Source organism: Pyrus communis, chromosome 4 (genome assembly GCF_041283825.1).
Source record: "Pyrus communis isolate YQ-2024b chromosome 4, ASM4128382v1, whole genome shotgun sequence".
Taxonomy (NCBI): Eukaryota; Viridiplantae; Streptophyta; class Magnoliopsida; order Rosales; family Rosaceae; genus Pyrus; species Pyrus communis.
In genome coordinates, this window is record NC_142568.1 from 6,930,487 (window position 1) to 6,955,410 (window position 24,924).

The 24,924-nt window shown below is 37.5% G+C and overlaps 3 protein-coding genes across 3 annotated transcripts; all 3 read right to left on the reverse strand.

The window, feature by feature from the left end:
* Positions 1-768: 768 nt before the first annotated feature.
* On the reverse strand, positions 769-4,717 carry LOC137723519 (putative LRR receptor-like serine/threonine-protein kinase At1g12460). Its single transcript, XM_068462722.2, has 2 exons — positions 2,564-4,717; positions 769-2,472 (listed from the first exon to the last, which is right to left on the reverse strand). The coding sequence occupies exons 1-2, from the start codon at positions 3,733-3,735 to the stop codon at positions 987-989; spliced, it is 2,658 nt and encodes an 885-aa protein (XP_068318823.1). The 5' UTR covers positions 3,736-4,717; the 3' UTR covers positions 769-986.
* A 4,774-nt stretch (positions 4,718-9,491) lies between these two features.
* Positions 9,492-12,918, reverse strand: LOC137722690 (uncharacterized). The gene is made up of 4 exons (XM_068461751.2): positions 12,329-12,918; positions 11,326-11,562; positions 11,000-11,217; positions 9,492-10,030 (listed from the first exon to the last, which is right to left on the reverse strand). The coding sequence occupies exons 1-4, from the start codon at positions 12,602-12,604 to the stop codon at positions 9,850-9,852; spliced, it is 912 nt and encodes a 303-aa protein (XP_068317852.1). The 5' UTR covers positions 12,605-12,918; the 3' UTR covers positions 9,492-9,849.
* A 7,211-nt stretch (positions 12,919-20,129) lies between these two features.
* On the reverse strand, positions 20,130-21,427 carry LOC137721820 (uncharacterized). Its single transcript, XM_068460830.2, has one exon. It carries the CDS (start codon positions 21,382-21,384, stop codon positions 20,311-20,313), a length of 1,074 nt encoding a protein of 357 aa, XP_068316931.1. The 5' UTR covers positions 21,385-21,427; the 3' UTR covers positions 20,130-20,310.
* Between the last annotated feature and the right edge of the window lie 3,497 nt (positions 21,428-24,924).

Consider the following 24,924-nt stretch of genomic DNA (forward strand, 5'->3'; position numbering starts at 1 on the left):
CTTGTATAATCGGCACAAGGACATGTATTAATTTTTCTTCATATGTTCATGCATCATCGGCATAGGACACTATCGTGGCAATTTACGCACGCCATACAAATTGCTCTCAAATTTTAGTGCTTTTCATGTGCTAATTTAAAGAGGACTCATAGCTCATTGCATTTCTAAGCAATTAGGCCTTTAAATTTGAGATAAATTTATATAGAGGGGCATGAGCTGAGAAGTCATGAAGGGTAGGAGTAAAACTGTAAAAGCCCTTAACCCAAATAGAATACACTTGGTTATTGGTTTATCTTGTAACTAAAAAGGAGAAATTCTCTACTGAACCGCTCACTATTACGAGGTTTTACTAATTCACACGTTATAATGTGGATGAACAACATAGTTGAAATGTTATGTACTTAAGGTGTAGTAGTGAAATGCTTTTCGGACACCATTTTTCTCCTACACACCTTAGTTTGTTTCTGTCATTGAGTCTCCTATGATTTATTCAATTTAAGGGTTAAAATCAAACAGAGGTATGCATGGAGAGAAAAATGGTACACAAACCAATTTTCACACGGTAGACGTGCTATAACATACGTGGAAGCTGCATTGGTGTGACTCACCGCAAAAAATTACTCGCAGTTAATTCTCATCGAAGATTTTCAGGAAAATTTCGTTCTTTCTTCTCTCTCTCTCTCCCTCTCTCTCTCCATCCATTTGTGCACATGAAACCAGAACAAAATGCTACTACATTTCTTAATAAGTATTAGTCTATCAATGACATACAGTAAATGAATGTTTTTATTTGCAGGCTTGAAGAATGTAAGAAAACAATTGGTTTTGGTAAACCCCAAATGAATACAATGAATTGTATCTGTTTTTCCCTATATGCAAAACCCTCCTACTCTCCCCAACTAATCCAACCTTCATTTCAAGTTAACTACTATCATCCTGACCTCTTCTCCAGTGAAGATGCATCGTTGATCCGATGCTGAGGTAAACTAAGCCTCCAATCCGTTTCTGATGGATTCAAGAACCTGAATAACCTCAGCCATGCTTGGTCTTTTCGAAGGGAGCTCAGATGTACAAATCAACCCTAATTTCATAACCTGAATCAATTCATTCTCTACAAAATCCCTTAAGCTTCTGTCGAAGCAATCTGAAGCAAAGCCATTCTCCAATAACCCCCTAACATATTCACACAGAACCACCACCTCGTTTGCAGTTGGACTCTCTACCGGTTTCCTCCCTGTGACCAGCTCCAAAAGAATCACTCCGTAGCTATACACATCACACTTCTCGCTTAGTCTCAGACTCTGAGCCAACTCTGGTGCAACATATCCAACTGCATTGTGGAATTTGGTTAAACCGTAATTATCCAAGATGGGAAGCAATTTCCCTAACCCATAATCTGATAACTTTGGCTCGTATTTCTCATCTAACAGTATGTTGGTGGATTTAATGTTGAGATGCAGAATAGGAGGCCTGCAGTCATGGTGAAGGTAGGCAAGTGCTTTTGCTGTTCCCACAGCAATCTTAAATCGCCTAGACCAGTACAACTTACTATTGCCTCTGCTAGTGCTCGGACCTGGATAATGAAGGCCGTGTAGATTGTCAAACAAATTCCCATTTGGAACAAATTCTGATAGCATCAACTGCATTGTCGAGGACCAGTAGTAGCCTTGAAATGCTACTAAATTGGGATGCTGAAGGTTGCCCAGTCGTCCAATTTCTTGCTCAAATTCATCTTGGTTTCTGATCCTTCCCAGAGTCTCAAGCTTCTTCACTGCAATTGAGACACCACCTTCAAAATTCGTCCTGTAGACTGTACCAATTGATCCACCACCTATTATACATTCTTTGTCAAGCAACGCTTTTGTGCCGGACTCCCAGTCTTCATACCTTGAAGGCAAACTTTGGCTGAAGAGAACCAGCTTACCGATTATAACATTTGAATCAGTCGAGCCAAGTGGCGTGCTCTCAACAACCAATGTCACATCAGCTTGCTTCTTTCTACGGGCTTTGATGTTCATAATGCATACGAGACATACTCCAATAAGAATCACTGCAGCTGCAACAATTGCGATGATGGCAGGGACACGAAGAGCCTTGGGTTTTCTCGAAGTGGGAGTCATAGTACCATTACCAGTTGCTGAGCAAGGTGTGTCCAAAGGAGCACCACAGAGGAAGGGGTTGTTTATAAATGCATAGGAGCCATAACCTTGAATAGCTGTAGGAATGGTGCCTGAAAGCTTATTGGAGGAGAGATTAAAATAGGTTAACTTTGTTAGGTTTCCAAGGGAAGAAGGAATTGGCCCCGAAAGTGAATTTTGTGAAAGATCCAGATATTGTAATCTGGGCAGGTTTCCTACGTCTGGCGGGATGCTTCCATTGAGCTGATTTTTATGGAGATCAAGGATTTCAAGGTAAGTCATGTTGTAAAGACCTTGAGGAATTTCTCCCTCCAAGGCATTACCAGAAACATCCCTGCAGAAACAACAAACATAAGATATTTTCGCTTAGATTCAAATGCATTTTCATGTAAATGTAAACAAGTTAGTAATGTATTTGGACTCACAACTCACGAAGAAACATGCAATTTCTTATATCATGGGGTATTTCACCAACGAGGTTGAGATTGTGCAAATCCACGACCTGAAGCAGCTGAATGCTTGCAAGGCTTTCTGGAATAGTTCCGCTTATTGAATTATTACTCAATTCAATCACGACGAGCGTATCCAGATTTCCAAGAACTTCTGGGATGCTCCCACTCAACCTATTGTACCCCAAATCCAAAACCTTGAGAATTCTACAGTTTGTAATGCTCGGAGGAACCTCTCCATCCAACTCATTCCATGAAGCATCCAAATACTCCATTCTCTCACTACAAGTTGTAAAATCAGGAAGCTTACCAGTAAACTCATTATGCGATACATTGAAATAAGTAAGATTGCTCGATCCAAGAACCCCAAATGGTGCTGAACCAGTAAACAAATTGCTACCGAGGTCCAATAGCTTCAAGCTCTGGCACGCTGAAAGCTGCTGTACAACACTCCCTGATAAGCCGTTCCTTCTCAGTGACAAATAATCTAACCTGGGAATATCGCAAATTCGCAAAGGAATGCCACCACTGAGGTTGTTGAAAGAGAAATCAAACCCTTCAAGATTCGAGCAATTCGCCAATGAATCCGGAATTGAACCCAAAAGAAAGTTATGAGACAGAGAAACAAACTTGGTTTTGTAACAGTACTTAAACAAAGCCGATGGAATCTGCCCGGTAAAACCATTCCTCGACAGGTCTAGAAGCCTAATGCTAGGCAAGTCACCTATAAACTCAGGAACCGACCCAGATAGCGCATTTGAGCTAAAATTGATCTTATACAATGATTGAATCTTGGCATACTCGTTTGGTATACTTCCTGAAAATCTGTTCCCAAACAATGTCAAAACCCTCAGATATTTCAACCCGGACAAAGCCGTAGACAGCACTCCACCAATGCTAGTATTCCACAAGACTATCTTATCTACAAACCCAGCAGAGTTACAGAACACACCACCATAATCCTTGCAAGGATTCCCAGTAAAAACCCATGAGCCTAAACTATTGTACGGATCATTTGTTACATTCCCTTTGAACTGAAGTAAAATCTCCTTCTCAGTTACTGAAGTAACACCAATGATTGCCAAAAATAAAGCAACAACAAAGCACAACAGGGCAGGAGAAAGGCGAAATGTATGAAGCTTTCTCATGCTAATTACTTACACAGTAAATATGTGCAGTAAAAAAAAGGGGTACCCGTTTGGCATTATGGTAATTGGATCTGAAGCAGATAAGATCCGATTCCTACTTTGCTGCCATTGTTGCACTTGTTTTCGAGTATCCGAAACGCCCCGTCACGATCATGGTAAAAAATCAGCATTTTTTACTTCTGGGTTTTGCTGGAATTGCAGAAATCTCTGAGAGTTCCACCACATTTGCACAGAAAGAGACGATTTTGGCTTCTGGGTTTGTCTCAGTGAAGGCTCAGGATTCAGGAACAACGAAAGATCCAAAATTTAAGAAGCGTTTTCGCTTCTGGGTCGAATCAAAGCACCAAAATTTGAGCTTTTTGGCTTGAAAGAATGGAGGAGGGACAAAGAGAAGTAACGGGAGGAAGGGAGTTATAGGGTTAATTGTGAAGGGGAAAAGAAAAATGGAGGATAGTGTGTGTGTGTCAGTGTGTGAGCTGTGGGGGTTTGGGTTGGCTGGAAAGAAGCAGGTGAGAGAGTGGGAGCCAAAAATTAATGTCACGGCTTATAATAGTCGGGAAGCGCAGCAGGTTTTCTGCCTCCACTTAAACTGATGCTCAACCACGTGCATGCTCTCTCTCTCTCTCTCTCTCTCTCTCTCTTTTTCTAAGCTCTGTGTACTATGGTCTGTCTAAACACAATGATAATGTTCAATTGACAATGAGGAGAGAGAGAGAGAGAGAGAGCAAAGTGTGTGTTTCTCTCTCTAGGACCAAGTTGGGTCTGCATCTCTCTCACAGCATTCATTCTTCCCCACCAACCAAGCTACCGATTCCCCGATTCCAGTCACACTAAACTATCCAAAGAAAATTAAAAGGAAAAAAAAAAAGAAAAAAGAAAAAAGAAAAAGGAAGAAAGAAGAAGAAGAAGGTGTTTCTAATTTGTCTCTACTATTAGTTGACAAGAACTCCTCTCTCGATCTCTCTCTGTCTTCTGCTTTTGCATTGAACCGTTCTAAGTAGACGACTTTGAGACTTTGAAAAGACATTGGCTTCGTTGCTTTTTTTTTTTTAATTGTTTAACAAATATTATTAGTTAATTAATTACTTAATTAAGCATATTGTTCTCTTAATAAAACAACAATTGATTTAGAAATCCATAAAAGAAGAGGAGGAAGAAAAAGTCTAATTTAACGTTGCATTTGCATACCTACTATTTTCCAGCTGGATGTGACAATCGTCTGCATTAACTTTGATGTCAAGTTCCCTCAACTGCCCATCTTTGAGCATGTCAAAGGAGAGATAGAATAAGTCTTGTAAAACCATCTCCGACTTCAAAGAAGATGTAAAAAATGTCACATAAATATATAGCAGTTATAAATAATGTATCATTTAATCCAACAAAGATATCAAAGCTGACATAAAAAAGAAGGATGAGTGTCAGGACGTCAAAATTGACACCATGAAGCAATGGCGTCAAATAAGTTTTTTGTTGTTTCTAAAGGCACTCAACTTGCCTTAGACCATCTCCAACCCTTAAAGTAAAACCTACAATTTTTAGCCTAGAAAATTTAGGCTTGAACCTAAACAGTTTTTTTACTCCAATCCTTATGGCCTAAAATTTTAGCCCCAGATTATTAAAGAATAAATTTAGGCTATTTTTTTTAAATTAACTTTTTTAAAAGAAAATTATGTAGACGATCCTAAATTAATTTTATGAATATTTTAACCTAAAAATATTTAAATTCCAATTAATATTGAAAAATCACTAAATCGACACATGAAACTCATGAAACACTACAAAAGAATAAAATCATGATAGAGATGGGTGGATTTTGGGTATTTATAGAGTGTTTGGGTGAATTTTAAGTTAAATAATCTTTTATAATTATTTTAGCTGTTTGATTTAAATTTGGGCCGTTAGATCTTTTTTTTTTACCATTAGATTTGATTATATTTGATTTCAGCCATTGGATTCAATAAATATATAAATATAAAACTAAAAAAAAAAATTTGATTGTAGGCCGTTGGAGTCTAACGCAAGTGATCGACATGCCCACGTGGGTGGGGCCATGCCGTTCCCTGCCCTTGGCGCGAGTGGTCGCGTCTGAAGTGTTCGTCTGGCATTCAAGCGCCGAGTTCCACTCTTACTAGTGGGGCCTACACCATTTTCTGGGCTATTTCTTGGACAGAATCTGGCATTTTTTCCGGTTTTAGCTTCTAACTTCAAATTAGAACTAGGGTTGGAATGGATTTTTTTTTTTTTTTGGGGGGGGGGGGGTGGGGGAGGAGAGAATAGAAGGGAAATTATAGGTTTTACTCCAAGGGTTGGAGTTGGTCTTACATCAAATGCCTAACATATTTAAGTGTTTTATTTTTATTTTTAAACCAATAATCACACAACTTTTATTATTTTGGTTAAACATATATGAATGAATAAACTTTGGGATCTTAGGTGGAAGAAAAATATGGACAATTTGTCAAATTGCCAAGTCACCATCAAATTAAAATTTGATGTTTTGAAATTGACGTCTCATTTAGAGATGTTGTAATGAGCATTTTACAATTTTTGTTGGTCAAAAAGGTTTTTAATAGACGGGGATATAAAATTCTCATCTTGGACAGAAAATATAAGTAAAATATTAAATAACATTTTTTTAAATACGTATTTCAGAGGTGGAACTCGTTAGTTAAAAAACAAGTAAATGAGGAGAAATTTTTCAGTGTGACAGGTAGACGAGATGATACATCACGTGTCACCATACAAATTGTAGGATATGTGTGTTAAAAAATTAATAACTTAAAAAATAAAATCTTCCACCACTTCTATTAAAACACTTGGTGTACCACTTGTATTCTCGTCACAATGAAAATTTTCTCGTAAATGAGATCCCAAGTTCACATCTCCCAAATCAAAATAGAACTCACATTTATATCTTTCAAAAATGTAAAATGAGAACTAAGGGTAATGTTAAGGACACCAGACTTCTAAACTAAATTTTGTAAACCAAATAATTTGGATGTTGATAATTGGATTATTACTTACATGTTGGTTAACGTACTTATTTTTTATTGATGACACATAATTTGATTTGCAAATTTAGTTTAAAATTTTGATCTCTCTAGCATTATTAAAAAATTAAATATGTTTTTTACATCTCATATTTGCACATTTGTATTGGAGATGTTTTTAGATCCTTACACATGGCTGACTCTGTCAATTTGTCTTTTCCTTCTCTGTTTTACTTCCCCCCCCCCCCCCCCCCCCCCCCCCCCCCCCCCAATTGAGTACATGTTTACATCTATGCTGTTTGCATTTGAGCCAGTTAGGAAGAATCTTCTCAGCAAACTTTGCAGACCCACCTCAAATTTGCTTTTAAAAGAAAATTGAAGAAGAAAAGATTGTTTTATTTGTAATTTTTATATACAAAATATGTTCCATTGTAAATTAATAAGTGCACAGAGGGAGATTCGAAGTTGAATGAAGAGAGTAAGACCTGATTTGGTACTGAGGTGATTCTGAAAAAAACTGCTATAAAAAAAAGCTGGGAGCTGTTTTTGTGTTTGGTAAACACTCAGCTTCAGCTTTTTTTCATAGTTTTGGATGAAAAAAAGCCAAAAACAAGAAGCTGCAAAACCCAGCTTTGAAAAACCGGCTTTTTTTCACATCTGTTTTACATAAAAGTTTACCAAACACTCTAATACTGCTTTTTTTTTTTTTTTTCAAAAGCACTTTTACAAAAAAGTTTACCAAACACTCTGCTGCTTTATTTCACAGCTGCTTATTCTCACAACACAGCAAAATTAATTTTTTTTTAAAGCACAGCAATACCAAACCAAGCATATTTGCATAAGTTAATTTGACCATGCCAAAGTCTATGAATAAATTGTCTTTAATACTGACGTTGCACGAGCAAAGAGGGATACAAACGTATGCTTTTGATTAACTAGGTTTTCTAGGATCCATCAAAATTTGAGAGAACTAAAAAAGTTATGTTATTAATTATTAATTGATGAATACAATAGAAGCCAAAAGGCTTATATAGACATAACCAGACCTTGGAAAGTTCAGATTAGACCTTGGGAAGTTCATAGGAGGTCTTAGGAAATAAAAAGACATTAATCGGATAGAAAAATAAAAAATCTCGTTTTTATTACAAACTTTCAAATGCTGCTATAGGAGTCAAACATCAAATTTGTAAATTTCCGTTTGTCTTCCTTCAGCCCATTTCATCTTCAATCTACTATCTCAACTTTAATTCTTACCATTTCGTCTTTAATCCAGCATTTCTCAATTTTAATTCTTCTTTCCAAAATTTAAAATATTTTATTTATTTTATTTTTTATATCAAAATTGACCGAACTCTTGTACTACATCAAATACAATAATATTACACCAAAGTCCCGAGTTCTACGCCCCTGCTCTCCACTATCACTTGTATAAAAAAAAATACACGTATTGTAACGGCAACGTTTGGCTATTTCATTGGTGGTCCTAAATGGACCTATCATACCTTTTTTTAATCTTTTATTTTCTGTTCTTTTTGCCCACTTAATGCCCTCCTCTATCTGCATCATCGGACCCTTCACCAAGACGAAAACCCGAAAATGAAAAAAAGAACCGTGGTTGCACCACAAAATATTGAATTGTTTGGTTGGTTAGTCCGGCAAGCATGGCTGAGGACGGTTTGGTACTTGTAAATTTCTCTTATTTCTCGGGACTCTTTTAAGTGTTCTAAAGTATCCGGTACTTCAAGTGTTATAGACGTTAAATTTTTGTGTAAAAAATAAAAAAATCTTAATCTAACAGTTAAAACACCAAAAATGTACCGGGTACTCCGTGCACCCAAAAATATTTGTTCTCTCTCTACACAAAATTTGCTATACACATTTGTTATTGCGTTGATATTTTTTTTTATACAATTATTTATTATATTTGGCTGTTGGAACTATTATATAATTATACAATTATTTTTTTATACAATTATTTATTATATTGTTTTGTAGGATGGCAATGGGACAATAACTTGGAACAAATTGCGTGTTATGAACAAAACACAATATGTGATGAAACAAGAGGCTTTGGTTCAATGAATTTTATTAAGATTTGGACAAATTCTGACTGCTAGTCAAGATAAAATAAGTAGTTCTCATACATGTATCGATTCATACAAGAAATTAAAATTTTTAATGAGAAAATCAAATACCAAAATGCGCACCAATTTATGAATCAACAAGCTTAGCTAGGTGCTAATGATATGCTAATTTTTCAACTTCCTCCTGATCATTATTGTGTGATTCAGTTCACCATTCTAGGGGCCGGAAGACTCGCATAGACATTTCAGCTTCATCCTGACCACCATTGTGTGATTCATCAATGTTAAAAATCGAACCCAAAACTTACCTTGTGAAATATAGGTCTGGAATTCATCATTAACCACTGTTCCACCCCTTGTTGGCTATAATTTATAGATTTTTGGTCAACAGAACATGAATAACCACAAAAGATAACCTCTGGCTGAATACGCTTTGCAAGTTATGACAATTTTATATATATTTAATAGTTTAATTTAAGTTGAAAATTTCGATATTCCGATATTGTTTTCTGTTCTTTTAGGTAAACACGAATCGGTAATTAGAACCATTAGCAAGTAACAAGGCATCTTACAGTTTCTCGTTTTCATTATTTGAAGGAGAAAAACTAAAGCCAAACCAGCCGACTCGTCCTATGTAATCAAAGTATCGATAATAGCCAACGGATCAATATGCTAGAGAGCGAGGGGGGAATCTAAATCAATAAACTAATGAGTCGTTCGTTATATACAGTCAAGAATCTTGCAAGAGCTCAATTCCAATCGTTGAAGCATCATTTCAATCATATACAGCAGATAATTGAGAGAGAGAGAGAGAGAGAACAAATCAACACTTGTTTTAAAGAAAAAAATGCCTGCCTGGTATAATAGTGTCAAGCATCTTGAATGCACGTCATGGCTGCTTCTCCTCCGCGTCTTCCATACTATTTATATTTGCATCAATTCAATACAATGACAGCTCAACGGAAGAAGCCGTATAGTAAAATAATTTCATCCCGCACAGTGTTTCCGTCTTCCTGCAACCGAAACAAGAACCATAAGCTTTAGTGCAGCAGTGGCTCTTCGTCCTTTTGTAATTCCTTAAGCTGCCTTTTTGCATACACCGTGAAGAAAATTGTGGTAGCCAGGGTCAAAGAGAAGCCAACTACAGTGAAGATTATCTGTGGGGCTGAAAGACCATGGCGCTCATGTGAAGCGTCCGCCAACGTCCGTATCAGGATCCCACTGCAATGAAAACAGGAGAGGAAGTTTGAGGATAAGTTAGAGCACAATTGATTGGTCCAAAATCTAAACGGAGCAATTTTCATGAGAAAAAGACGGGAAATGGCTAAGAACTTAAACTATTATTCAGCTTCACACTCGAGAAAGCAAACCAGTATAACATGAAAGCGTGAAAAAGTCTCTTGCCTCCAGATTGGGAAGATTGGTATGAATAATTAACAAACCGGTTACAATGAATTGAGACACCATAGAAGATGCCTTTACAATTGATCGGAACGAGGCCACTACAACTCGGTATAAATGTTTAGGCATATTCTACTGCAGTAAGCAAGCTACACGGCAACTCCCTTAGCTACCATTACCAATAATCAGAAATTAATAGTGACGTGGTGTGAGGTCACCCAAGTGCATACTTGTGCAGGGAACTACTAAAGAAGGCCAGGACAGTAAATGCAGCTTTCAACCATCCAACCCAGTGAAACTATATTGTTTAATGGGTTTACAACCCCACATTTACATTGAACACGATCAATGGAGGTTCACCAACAAAAGATATTTGATTCAGTTGGCATTCTTTCTCAAACAAGGAAATTCCTAATTGTGAATCTAGCTCTGGAAACAGATTTAATGGACTTCCAAAATCACCTTAATACATGAGGCACTTATATGCTTATATTCTTAAAACTACTAAAACAGTTCAACATGTATAGATTAAGCACAACCCCATCCACCAGAAGATCTCATTTTACGAAAACATTAATTTCCTGGACTCCTCATAAGATTTTCAAACATAGAAGAATTATACAAATAAATACAATCCAGGTACCTATGCACATATGAACAAGTCTTGTTGCCAACACACTCATGCGTATATTTATCCCATAAGATGTGTTAAAAAATGCAAGAGTCCTCAAACGATGGACATAAAGACATGACTGAACCTATGAGTGAGAGAGGGAGAGGTGGACATACGTGTAGATGGCGGCAAATGTTTCTGGCACCATTCCCACCAAGGACCCTAACAGGTAAGGAACATACTTGACATTTGTTGTCACAGCAGCATAATTATAGATAATGTAAGGGAATGGAGAAATCCGGATTAATGTTACAGCTCGAAACTGATGAAACCAGTCTCCTTCCCCAGCTGATCTTAAAACGGATGCTCTCTTCGGATATTTTTCTAACCACCCCTGCATAAGCATCAAGAAATGTTAAACCACATTAAGTACGTGCACGCAAACACATAGCATAAACATGAAAGGAAAAAAATACAATATGTTAAACGGAAGGTTACGCACTTGAATTTTGTGGTAGAAGAGAGAGCCAACGAAAAATGGAAGTGATACACCCACAGCTGCTGCTGATATGATTAGAAGAAATCCATAGCCATAACCAAAAGTCATGCCAGCCACCCACATAGAAGGTGACGATGGTAAAAGTACGGTGGGAAATAATGCCACAGAAGCAAAGACTAGAACTGCAAGCACTGGAGGACTGAATGTTCTTGTCTCCCAGTTAAGAATTGGAATAATCTCCTATAAATGATTTCATCAATAGTCAGCATAGTAAAAGACATTATGACAAAGCTAGCTGAAATAGGAAGAATATACAGAAATCATAAACAAGACCGCTGGATTATAACATCTAATAACCATGATGTAGTCTTAATCTCCTATGTTTATTCACCAAAGCAGCAATGGTTTTAGGCAGACACCATGCAATGAATTAACGGCAAGATGCAATTATTTACTATCTAGTCTAAAATATTCGAAATCCGCTTAAAAGTGAAACAGAACATTGATTATAGTGAGTGTGCTTCAGTACTTAATGTCACTGCCACATAAATGACTACAGCCATCAACATTGCTAAAGTCACCGAAAATACAAGCTCGCAACTATAATCCCAAATGTAGCACATGACTACCCATTTCACCAAAGCTTAATTCTTCACAAATTAGCAGTGTCTTACATTCCAGGAACATAGGACTTGCCACAAAAAGGAAAAAGGGCATTCTCAAATGTACAAATTCTTCTGAGAAAAGAAACGAAACCCATTTAATCAAAGACAATGGCAGTAACAAAATCAGCAAGTTCGGTTGATTGTATATTCAGAACAACAAATTGATGAATTCCAATAAAAAAACTCACACATCCCATTAACATGGACCAAAATTACAGAAATAAGGATGCCGAATACCGAAACACAATCAACCAGAGTTTTACATACAAGCCCTAGATAACAACTAAGCAAAACCCAAAACAAAAACACAGAAGAAAAATAAAAGAAGGGAAACAATTTACGTTATCCATGAAATATGGTCCGACCCATTTTGCAAAAACCCCAGCCAACAACCCCAAGCACATAACCAACAGTACCAACCTAACCCAATACCACAAAGAAGCTAACTTTCTCGGAGAAGGTGGCTCCACCTCCGCCTCAAACCCCTCCGCCGTCCCACAACCGCCACGATCACCATCCCCCAACTTCATATAGTCCCCTTTGCCGTCTTCGCCCCCAATTCTCAAAATCAGCTCCGGCACCACCTCTCCCCGATCCTCACAATCGTCATAGGTCATCGGAAAACCCTAGGAATTTTATCAGGCCGCAGAAACCCCCCAATTGGTCTCAGTTTCGGTTCCAAATTGCGAGAAATTTGGGGGAAATTGGAGCCCTAGGAGAGAGAGAGTGTGCTCAATGCGAATGTTTGGTGATGGATCAGAAGGCCCGCGAGTCCATGAAGACTGGTAGCTGCGCAGAGGCGATCGAATGTATGAATTGGAACCGAAAAGCACACGCAAACGAACACCCAAACTCTCACAGCCTATAGGAATACATAACGAACATTTATATACAGCGATAAGATATTATATAACGTAGATGCTGTATTTACGAGACTGCCACCCGAAGACACGGTAACGTTTTAGTGGCGCGATGAGAACGAAGGAAGCAACAGGTGGAGTAACGGTTATATGTAAGCGGGGCCACATGGGATCGGGTGTTGGATTGCCGTTTCTTCACCGCCACGGTAGGTTTGGGGCTCAATGAGTTAGGTGAATCACCGAGTTGTATTTTTTTTTTTAAGCACTCGCCCTGGGAAAAGGATCCTCGTCGGATGATTTTCTTAGGGATCTCATGATCATGATCCTTTATCGTATATTGTCTGGTTAATTTTTATAATTAAATATAAATAATACCTAACGAAAATTGACCATACGATATACGATGAACGACTACGATCACGTGATCCTCGGGATCCCCAGGAAAAGGATCTGGCGAGGATCCTTTTCCCTTACTCTGTACTGGTCTTTGATTAGACGGAGTTTTATATTTATCTAAACTATATATTAATGGAACCTCATTGTCAACTAAAATTCTATGAAATTATCATTCTAACCTTCTAATTAAAACTAACCATAAATAAGAAATATGAGTAGTAATGTAATTTCACACAACCAAACTTTTTTTTTTTTCCAAAATCTCACCTACATGTGATTTTAACATATATCTAATTAAAAAATAAAAAATAAAGCTCTCCCACTTCTCTCCCCACTCCCATGTTCGCTCTCACTCTCTTCCTCTCTCCTTCCATTTTAAAAACAAAAATGAACAAAATTTCACACACATTTTGTGTGTGTCCATATGCTAATTTTATTTTAGGTGTCATTATTGGCATTCTGAAAAGTTATTATGCATTGCAAGTGGCTCTTTACTATAGTGGTGGAAAGATGTTGAGCCCTTGCATAACGGCGTGGGTTCGAATCCAATCGGTGGTTAATCTAACATCTATTCTAACAAAATCTATTATTTGACAAAAAAAAAGGGGTTATTATGCACTTTTTGTTTGTGAAAATAGGAAAAGAGATCCTCTTCAGATCTTTCCCTCCAAAGCCTAGGGATCAAGTGATCCAGGCCTTTAAAATTTGATTTAACGGCTAAAAACAAATAAGTTAGTAAAAACTTTTAAAAGTTATAATAATTTTTAAAATTTGGTTCAAATTTGCATTTGGCGATAATCTAACCTACGACCTCTCACTTACAAGTAAAGAGGAATATCACTAAACCGTAGTACTAAGTGACCTAAAGTGAAGAGTTACGTAAATCTCAAAAACCATTTTGACTAAAAAGCCAATTCAATACTATATGTCCTTATCAACTTAATTTTTTTTAACTTTATAATTATAAACTTAACACGTATTAATCAATGATAGAGGGCTAAAAAGAGGCTACACAAAAAATGAGTAGAAGATATGCTCTCGGTGTAACAGCCTGGCTAAAGAGAAAATTTGGGTTTTGAGAAGGGAACAACGCCGACCAAGGTTCAGAACACGGAATATATTGTGCCTTGCTTGTAAAGCAATGCACACAAAGAAGGTATCTAGTACTCAAGCCATGCCCTATGCCCCAATTTACATTGTCTTCCACACACAAGTATTTTTTAATCAAAATCGGCATAATATTACTGAAGAAAAACAGAAAGTACGGAAACTTGAAGCGAATGAAAAGAAATGAAAAGTTACGAAGGATTAGCCAAGTCGAACTATAAATATGTATAAATATATCATCACCTTTCATGCATAAGTTATTGCTACAAGAAGAAAATGTGCCATCAAACTCCTAAATTTGCCCTTAATTTTCTTATTATTATTATATAATTAATTTGTTATCAAACAAAGAGCAAATGGATCAAAGACAATACACGCATCGAGCCTTTATGCAAGCTTTCGAAATATTTAAGGATGTAATGGTATAGTTTCGAACACTAATCCGACTTCATATAGAAAATAATACAGAGAAATCTTGCTTACGATAATTAAATTTAGAACCCACATCAATCAGTCGGACACTCGAACCTACACACAGGGCACGTATGACCGGATTTGAACCACTGAACAACACATTTTGCATGAAACATATGAGAGCATGACAAGGGCGTAACTTCTTCCCCACTCAACATCTTCTCCAAGCAAACCACACATAATTCAGCATTCGTACCATGATTTACTCTATCGGTTATTATAAACGCGTCCAAGGCCTCAACGAACACCTTGGTCGCCGGCTTTGGCCTAGACTGTGACAATTGATATTCACCCGATGCAGCCTCCATCACGATACTTATCTCTAGCAGTAATGCATTAACATCCTCTACTCCATAATTTCCTCTGTGATTAGTACTGCCACTGTTAAAATCATTGATCAAACCTGCAGCGGCTGCACGTGACTTAATTTCATTCTAATAAGCCATAGCAGATCTCATCGAAGCTTGGCTGTGTGCCTCGTCATGTGGCTGTTGTAGCAAACCTGAACGCGAAAGCACAGAAAGGAAATCCTTTAATTTGTGTTCGAGGTCTCTTCTTATGTTAATCGTATCATATTGTTGATTTGAGATACTAATCTGCTTCTCAATCTTGATCCTCACGACCAGCTTCTTGCGTCCTGCAACAAGCATATCCTTAACGGAGTGACATATGTTGCTGATCAAATCATCAACGCCGTTAAGTGGTTCATCAGTGTGTTTAATATCACGTCCCTTCTTCCATCGTGGCTTATCCAATGGCAAAGGCATGTCATCAACGTCTTTCAATGGCTTATCATCAGTGTGTTTAACACCATGCCGCGTCTTCCATTGTAGCCTATCCAACGGGAACGGGATATGTATGTTATGTAACATATTTGATACGATGTCCTGAGATGGTAACGAGTGTATATCAAATGTTAGTGTAGCGACCAGGTCTCGAATCGAACTGGTGGTGCCAGTGACATGGTAGCTTTGGAAAACTTCCAAAGAAAATGAGACTTGAGGAAACTTTGAAAGCAAGTGATCATCTGGGTGGCCTGAGTTGTCTACCGTCACAACTATATTGTAGTCGTTGCCGTGGTCGTGGTTGGGATTGAATGACTGAATGGTACGTTTTCTTTGAAGGTGAAGCTGCGGCTTGTGGCCTTTATTATTGTATTTATAGTGATATATAGCTGAGTGAAGTCTCACTCCTACTAGGGTTAGAAATTAGTTTTCTTTTAGGAAATTGAGTGTCTGCGATTTCTTATTTGCCTTGATTAATAAAAACCTAAGACAAGTAGCTAGGTTTTAGAATTAGTTTAATTGTAGGGTTTCTTTATATTTCTGGTTTCCAAATCCCTTTCGGAAATCGGGCGTGCCAATTTGAAGCAGTAAACAGTGAAATCGGTGGGAAATATTAATTAGAAAGTGACAATCCCAAATTATCGTATGAATCTGGTCTCAACTATGTAGAAGTTAATGGAGAAATATTGAAGGAAGTAAAAGTCGAGAGAGAAGGAAGATGAATAACTGGTTCATGTTGAAAAGGTTGCAGCCGGTCTTGAAAATATCAACGTCAGTAGAAATATCGATATGCAAATTTGTGAAAATATCAACCGATATATCAAATATCGATATCGGTTGATTTAGATGTAAATGATGAAAATTTAAAATGAAATCTTAGGGAGTATCAAACATTATTTTGGACAAAATATAAGAATTTTTCCGATATTTAAAATATGTATTAGAAATATTGACAATATATGTCAATTTTAGACTAAACTTAAGAACTTTTACGATATGAAGTGAAGTTTAGACTTCACCCCCCTTCCATATATTTTTTTTTTCCGACTTTTTGGATATTTCCATGAAAATATTGGCCACTGTTGACCCTAAAAACTAACAAGCCTACGTGGCGTGCATGTTGAGTAACTAATGAGCTAACTACGTCCTTCGGTTATGTGTAGGGCGTGCCAACTCGTAGGCCGAGCTTGGCCGGAGAGTAAAATATGCTAATGTTGTGTTGAGCGCGCTGCTGACTTCTTGATCTTGCTACTGCGGCTGAGGAAGGAACATGTCTCGGCTTTTGGGTTCTAGAGCCTAAAGACAAGGCTGCTAGTTTTGCGAAGTTCACGGATCATCAACTCCGGGTTTGGTCATGGTGATTATATTCGTGAGAGTATAAGCACGCTGAACTGACACCAGACTATATGAACACAAATACTCGAAAGAGATGTATGTCTTGATGGTAAATGTGCTTCGGCTGTTGAAATGCCGAACTCTAAAATTGACTTGTGAATATCTAATCATAAAACAACTTGGCGTCCAATGTGCCGAGCCTGGTAACCTGTAACACCTCACGTCGCGGAGAAGGCTGATGAGATGACCTCTACCAACAAAGACTCAAAAATCCTTGTCGACCGAGACTTGGATAAATAACTAGTTGGTCTCAAAGCAGTGCTGTTTATCCAAACCAAAGGTGCTCCTTGATCGATTGATTATAATGCTCCAGTGTTGTTTATCCAAACTGAAGTTGTCGTCGGTTGCTTTCACAGTGCTGTTTATCCAAATTTGACGGGGGGAGGGGCGAAGTCAAGTAGTGTCTACGAATTGCTTCACGATAATTAGGTGGATAATCAAGCATTCGACGTCTATGTCCAGGGTTTGCAGGAAGATTCGCCAATATTTCATCTAACTCAGTGGCCTCACTTTGTTGTGAACTACTCGGAATACTTAAAGGAGGACTTCTTGGAATATTTGAAGGAGGAGGAGGACCACTTGGAATATTTGAAGGAGAAGGACTACTCGAAATGTTTGAAGGAGGATTTAAGCATTATTTCTTATAGTATCGTTCCATTACGTAACTGTAAAATGGAGAGGAAAAAAAAATTCTTACACTCTTAATCCTAGAGTAGACTATACTAATATGCATAATAATTAATCCAACTGACAATTCAATTAAGCAATACCAATAAGCGTACAAATTATTCAATGAATAAATATTCAATTCAACTAATCATAAGAATAATTGTATACATTATGTAATAATTCAATTAATTAATCAATAATCAAGAATTCAAATTTTAATTTTCACCCTAAAAAATAATTTTATCAATAATCATAGAATCAGATTAATAATCAATAACCATATTAGTGCAAAAATAACATTACAAATTACAAAGACTAAATATGTCCCCAATGAGATTTCATACTAAAAAATGTGTCATGATAGATTTATTGTCAACTGGAGCAAAAACATCCGTATATGATTGAAACCATCCAATATTGAAATTGAACTATTTGATCTGTGGACACTGGAGAGGAGACTAGTGTTGTGCTGGTGGGTGGCCTTCAATGGGGTGGGGATAAGGAATGGTTCTCTATTTCAAATTTGAACCGTTTTGTTTTTGTTTTTTCAAAAAAAAAAAAAAATTGTGAAAACTATATATTAAAGAAGTGCACCAAACGCACCGTTTTACTAAAGGGTGTTTTCAAACCCGAGCCCTATGTGAAACACACCGTTTTACTTAAATGATAAATAATCTTTTTCTTCCTTCTTCTAATTTGCAGAACACCAGAACTCTGCAGCCCCGCTCCTCTTATCCTCCACCTTGTGCCCAAACTTGGGTGGTCCTCGGAGGTCCTTATAGCATATTATTTGGACTTTCGGGTGGTCCCGGAACCACCTAGGTCCCTTAATAGATCCGCACCTGACTGAACCAGTGAGTTTTTCGGCGAGGGGAGGGGCGAACCCAGAAATCCAGTCCTGTTTTCCGGCGAAGGGAGTGGCGTCCACCACTCCTCGCCCTCACGTGGCGTCGCCACTGCTGAGATGTGTTGGCGCGAAGAAAGAGCAGAAGGATAAAATCTCAAGGTTGTTAAGAAGCTTTGCGCATGGCAATTTATGTGTTGAATTGAAGGACCTGAATGATGCAGAATGCCTTGTATTTATAGAAAGCTTGCTTGATGTGTCGTACTATCGTAGGATCTGACTCGTGGAATACTATCCTGATGCCAGACATATCAAGGCACTGACCTTCTTCCGTACATTGCTAATTTGCATGTATTTGAAATTATCCTTGAGATAATTCTCATGTACAGGTGCATTTAATCTTCCATGTGGAAGCCAGAGAATGCCCCCCTTACTGTTTGTCTCATCAGTGCAGACCCATTGCAGCCAAAAATGTAATCATGATCTTCCATCACCTTGCCAGTTATCAAAAATGTAATCATCATCCTCCATCACATTTATATCCGTGCATGCATTCTTCATTATCTTATTAGTCCGTGAACTTGATAATCATCGTGCCATACTCTGACTCCATTCATGATAGTCATGCGATCTTTCCACGAAATTGCAGCAATATTAAACCACACGGCATTGTATCAAATCATCAAGACTTTATTACCCAATTGTGCTCTAGATAATTCAATATATTATTAAGAGATAATTATTATGATAAAAATCACAATATTATTTCTCAATAGTAATTGAAAATGATTTCAACCATTTTAACGTTCAACGATCTAAAATCCTGCTTATTCAACGACCTTCATTACTCGAACCGATGGTGTAAAATCAAGTTCAAACAGCCACATGAAGAAATTTTAAACGCTAGTTGCAGCCATGCGATTTTTCATGGACTATGTACAGGCTTCATTTCAAAGTTGCAGCCGTGCGTTTTTGTTTTGTAATGTGTGAGAAATTTTCCCTCCCATAATCCTAATTCATAGTAAGCTTAAATTTTAACTGCTACAACAACAATAAAGCGGATACCGCTTCTTAATCCTTTGTGTTTGCATCGACAACCACCTTTCGGAGTTTCTTACTTGAGCTCTTCAAGAGAGAGATGAATCTTGAAAGGAGGTTTGCACGGTGGAGTCTCGTAGATACAGTAAATGCAACAGAGTCCACCCAGTCTGTGTGATAAAGAAGCTGTGTACCGTGTACCGTCTATGTGTCATATCAAATGGGCACATACTGATTGCATAAACAAGGCCAAATTGGTCCAAGGACGTGCCTTGTAGATGTACAAGAGCATCTGGGAAAGTCATATTCGCTTCGTATCGGCTAAACTCATCGATTTAGCCTTAGTAAACTCATATATAAGCTCGTCAGTGTCTCACTATTACTTGTACGATTAGGATAAACGAATTAGTTTCCCTTTAGGGACCAGGATTTCTAATTTGCCGTAGGAAGTGGATGACTAATTTTCGGTTTCAACAAGCTAAATGTCCTAATGTTCGGGCTCTGCTAAGGATGCTAACTGGAACTGAAGTTAATTTCTCTGAATTACAAAGATGAAACTGAAGTTTACAAACGATGAAAAAGATATGTACGCCGGAGTATATTTGTTGAAAAATGATGCCCAATGGAACCAAATTTGAACTGCCACAATATAGCTTCCCGCTAGACATTTTCCGAAATGTTCTTAAGCAAACTGTTATAAAGTAAAATTTGAAGTTTAATGGCACTCTTAAAATCCGATATACCTGTGCCGGTCATCAGTTTGTCGGAAATTTGAATCTACAAACAGGGCAGGTGTGACCCGAGTTGAGCCACTGTATGATGCAGTCTCCGTGAAAAATATGAGAGCACGGCAAGCAAGTGACTTGATCCCCACTCAACATATTTTCCAAGCAAACCACGCACAGCTGATCACAACTCGAACCATCAAACACAAACTTGTTCAAGGCCTCGACCGATGCTTTGGTTGCAGGCATTGGCTTGAACACTGCCTGATCTAATGACTCTCTCACAACCGTTTCTGTCAATGCCCTATCATCGCCATCCCTTGTATTTCGCCGCAACAGAGCCAAGACTAAGCGCATTTTCGCACAGGTTCTTATCACACTATCCCGAAGTCCCAATAGGGTTTCTATAGCACCCTCCAATCCATGAATATCATCAGCAGAAAGCATAACACTAATGTGATTAAGCCGTGCTACCGCGGATCCCCACTCTTCACGCAGTTGCCTGGCCCAACCCTCTTGTGGAAGTTGAAGTCCATCGTCGTAAATCGCAAGCAACGCACGATTGTCCTGATGGTTACCCAGTATTTCTGATTCCAACTCATCCCGCAGTTCCCTGGCCTGAACTTCCAACATCTGCATTTCATCAAACACTGGGTGTGCAACCATTTTAATCTCCTTCTCGATTGTAACAACTATGCCCAGCTTCCCATCATTCACAATGGCATCGACCCCATTAACTATTTTGCTTATCATGGCTTCCACGCTCTCTAATGGCTCTGTGCTCCCGCCAAAACGCTGCGTTTTCCACTGGAGACGATCTAACGGGAAGGGGATTTGCATGGCGGCGATCATGTTGGATACAACATCTCGTGGACAGGATGTGAAGGAGTGAAAAGGGTGATCAAGTCGGAGCCTTGCACTGTAGGCTCTGATCGGCTCGGTGATATCCGAATCGACATTGTAGCTTATGACAACGTTGAAAAGAATCGTGATCTGAGGAAGCGGAATCGGAGTTGGAGGCGACTCGTCAAGTGCGATAACTGTATTCTCTACCGTGACAAAAATTCCATAGTCACGGTCGTTGTTGGAATTGAAAGCTTGCATATCTGTCGCTCTCAGAGATTTGCAGATTTTCCGATTTTGCGATGTTTACGGAATATTTAGCTAAAGAGGAAATGGTAGCAATTGTTCCTAAATCTCCACTAAAAATCTATTACTATTGATCCATTAACTCATAAAAATATGTAGTTATGGTTTCTAAACTAAAATTCATTACCATTGGTCCCTCAACTTTAATCCAACTAGAGAAATGATCCCTCAATTTTAATCCAATTGTAGCATGATTCTTCTAACGTAACTCATTTTGACTAAATTCTGACGAAGTTGACGAAAATGACTACAACTACACGTTTTGATGAGTTGAGGGACCTCAATTGTAGTAATGGTCTTTCCAAGATAATTTATTTTGACCAAATTTTGACGAAGTCGATGAAAAAAATCATAACTACACATTTTGATGAGTTGAGGGACCATTAACAATGAATTTTTAGTTGATGGACCATTACTCCACTTTAATTAAAGTTGATGGACCATTGCTACAGTTTACTCTTAAGCTAAATTCTATAAGTCAATGGTGAGTAATGTACTCACTTTTTGATTCGCAAGAGGCCATTTACTATAGTGGTGGAGAAGAGTTGAGTCATTTTATACGGCATGACTCAAATTTCATTGATGTCTAATCAAACATCTAATCAAACAAATTTATAATTTGACAAAAAAAAAAAAAAGGTTTTCTCCTTCTTTTGTTTTGTGCTTTTTTTTTTGTTGGTAAAAAGAACGTTTATTTGTTTCTAAAATTCAAGAAAAATTAAATAACATGTCCATTATTTTTAAAACAATAAAATAAATGTTAAAATATTATTGGACAAAACCAAAAGTTGAATAAACCCCAAATATTATCCTTTATTGTTAAACATCACTTGACTTACCATCTTATTTTGTTAGAAATTGGGCGGAATGATCATCTTTTTTCAAATCTTAGTTTATTTTAGGAATTTGATTGCTATGTCAATAACATTTTCTCTGTATCATTAATATTTTATTTATATATCGTAAATGTTTGATGAATATGCAGTTGATTATTTGATTTTGATCTGTTCAACTATTAGAGTTTGATTTTTGATCATTTTATAATAGATTCACATGTTGACTTTGGCTTAACCACATCTATACCCTTTACACTTGAGTGACACCCACAGTTGATCCACTCAACACTTAAACTCCCACCGTACAATGGTGGTATTACCTCCCCCCTTCTCTAAGTTGGATCCTTCAGTTTCTGCCGGTCTATTTAGGGCAAGTAGAGAAGTTTAACCACCCAGCTTAATGTGACAAGCAACGGAAACTGCATGCCTACATACTAACTTTAATTTGAAGGGGATAGGACCGGTTACTTTCCAGTTGCAATTAGTGGAATTAGACATCACTTTCGTTCCAAAGATGTATGAAAAAAAACTGTTAGATCTTATGTTACCAAGTCGAAACTAAATTACTTTCGTTCCGGTTATTGTTCTTCTAACAATATTCTAGTGGTACCTACACCGCTGATTTATTTGGTCCATTTGATTGACTAAACGGCTTTCAATTCGAATGAATTTTTGTGGAGATTATCTTCAACTTAAGATTAAGAAATTGGTATATGACTTGTTTCTAATACTAATTTCAATTTCTCTTCACGCTTTTTTTTGTACTGCTCATGATCATGAAGGGCATTTGTTTATTAATTCCTACAAGCAATGCATAATAGCTTAGTTGAGAGTATTTTAGAGATCAGAAAATAATTTGATTAGTTAGATCCTAATCGCGCAACTTTGGCCAAGAAAAAAAAGTGCAATGGTTTAGGTGCAAGAGAAATTCAAGAATTCACTACCTCAAGAAATACAAATGTCAAGAAAAAAATTGAAATTTCCAAGCTAATTCAATCTAATTATTTGAATTATACAGTAATTGATCTGTCTCCCAGTAATCGTATCCATACATTTATTTGTAAAATCATCATCAGTTTGAGTTTGCTTCTGCTGGCAACTTGAACCTACACACCGGGCACGTATGACACTGGTTTAACCATTCCACAATGCAGTCTCCGTGAAACATATGAGAGCACGGCAACCGAGTGACTTGCTCTCCACCCGACATCTTTTTCCAAGCAAACCACACACTATTGATTGCTGCTCGAACCATCTGCCCGTTCATCAAATACCAACTTCTACAAGGCCTCGACCGCTGCTTTGCTTGCAGGCCTTGGCCTCAACGCTACTGCTTCATTTAATGACTCGATCCTAGCCGCTTCTAACACAATATCAAAAGCCCTCGTATTCCGTGTTCTTGCAAGCGCAGCTTCAGTAGTATTGCTTAATATTTCAACCCCAACGCTCGATAGGCGAAGTTGAAACGAATCCAGTCTTTGAATATCAGCAGAAAGCACGTCATTATTCCTTTGTCTTACAGTTAGTGACTCCCACTCTTCCCTCAACCTTGTGGCCCTTTCGTCCAGTGGCCAAAGATCATGAAAAGAAAGCCTATCATTCAGCCTGACAAACAGTGAGTCCAACTCTTGTTCCAGTCGAGTCAGTTCTCTGCTTCGATCCATTGCTGCCGCGGCTTGATCCTGATTCGCATGATATGGATCAAAACCAAATTCTTATGTTCTTTCGAGGGTAACGTGTGGCGTGACGCCTCGAGTATTTAAACCTTCGCTTCTTGTCAAATTCCTAAAAAGTGAGCCATAAAGAGCCTCAAGCAATTGATAATCGGGGCAATCCCTTTCTTCTGCTATGATATGTATAGCATAGTTACTAAGGTCCTGCATCTTAACTATAAGAAATAAAGTTTGTTGTGTATATGGCAACTGAGATGCTGTTAGCTATATATATATATATATATATATAAATGAACAGGTGACATTTTTTCAATATGAATAGGAATAGGATTTGATCCAATTCCTACTAGGAATAGGAATTCCTTTTTACAATATGAATAGGTTTGTCTATAGTACATTGAACCTTATTACTAAGAAATACATGAAAGGCCACCTTATGGACTTCTAAAACTAAATTTCAATTTGAGTTTGAACTCTTTTATATTTGATTAACAAATCTAATTTGAAATACTTTAAGAATTAAGGTATATCTGGTAGAATTAGGGATATGAGAATAACTTAGTATTAAACTCATCGTCTATGAAATTTAAAACTCATCGTAAGGTTAGTGTTTGTAGTAGTAGGTGGTGACGGTCACTTTGTTCTCCAAGCGGTAAAATGAGTATATAAGATTAAACAATGTCAAATTTTTAAATTTGAGGATATTACAGGAATTGAAAATATTCATTAAAGACTCAATTTCGCTTTTTATTAAAGCAACTTTTAAAAACAACCTACATACTGTTTGTAACGACTCGTCCCCAAATCTTATTGTTTTTATAATTTTAATTCGTGAATTTACGAAAATGCCCTCCGAGGCAAACATATTGACTTTTGTTGACCGGAATGTCGTGTCATGTAAGATTCATTCCCTTAGTGTAGTCTCGTAGTACTCGTCGTTACAAATGTGTGGGCGCAAGCGGAAGTGAATTTGGAGCTAAAATGAA

What these genes read in the sequence shown, in the direction of transcription:
- LOC137723519 (XM_068462722.2), bottom strand. Translation starts at nt 3,735, where the DNA reads ATGAGAAAGCTTCATACATTTCGCCTTTCTCCTGCCCTGTTGTGCTTT. An exon ending in TGCATGTTTCTTCGTGAGTT is followed by an intron (nt 2,473 to 2,563) that starts GTGAGTCCAAAT and finishes TTGTTTCTGCAG; the next exon opens with GGATGTTTCTGGTAATGCCT.
- LOC137722690 (XM_068461751.2), bottom strand. Translation starts at nt 12,604, where the DNA reads ATGACCTATGACGATTGTGAGGATCGGGGAGAGGTGGTGCCGGAGCTG. An exon ending in GACCATATTTCATGGATAAC is followed by an intron (nt 11,563 to 12,328) that starts GTAAATTGTTTC and finishes AATCATTTATAG; the next exon opens with GAGATTATTCCAATTCTTAA. An exon ending in TCTTCTACCACAAAATTCAA is followed by an intron (nt 11,218 to 11,325) that starts GTGCGTAACCTT and finishes ATGCTTATGCAG; the next exon opens with GGGTGGTTAGAAAAATATCC.
- LOC137721820 (XM_068460830.2), bottom strand. Translation starts at nt 21,384, where the DNA reads ATGCAAGCTTTCAATTCCAACAACGACCGTGACTATGGAATTTTTGTC.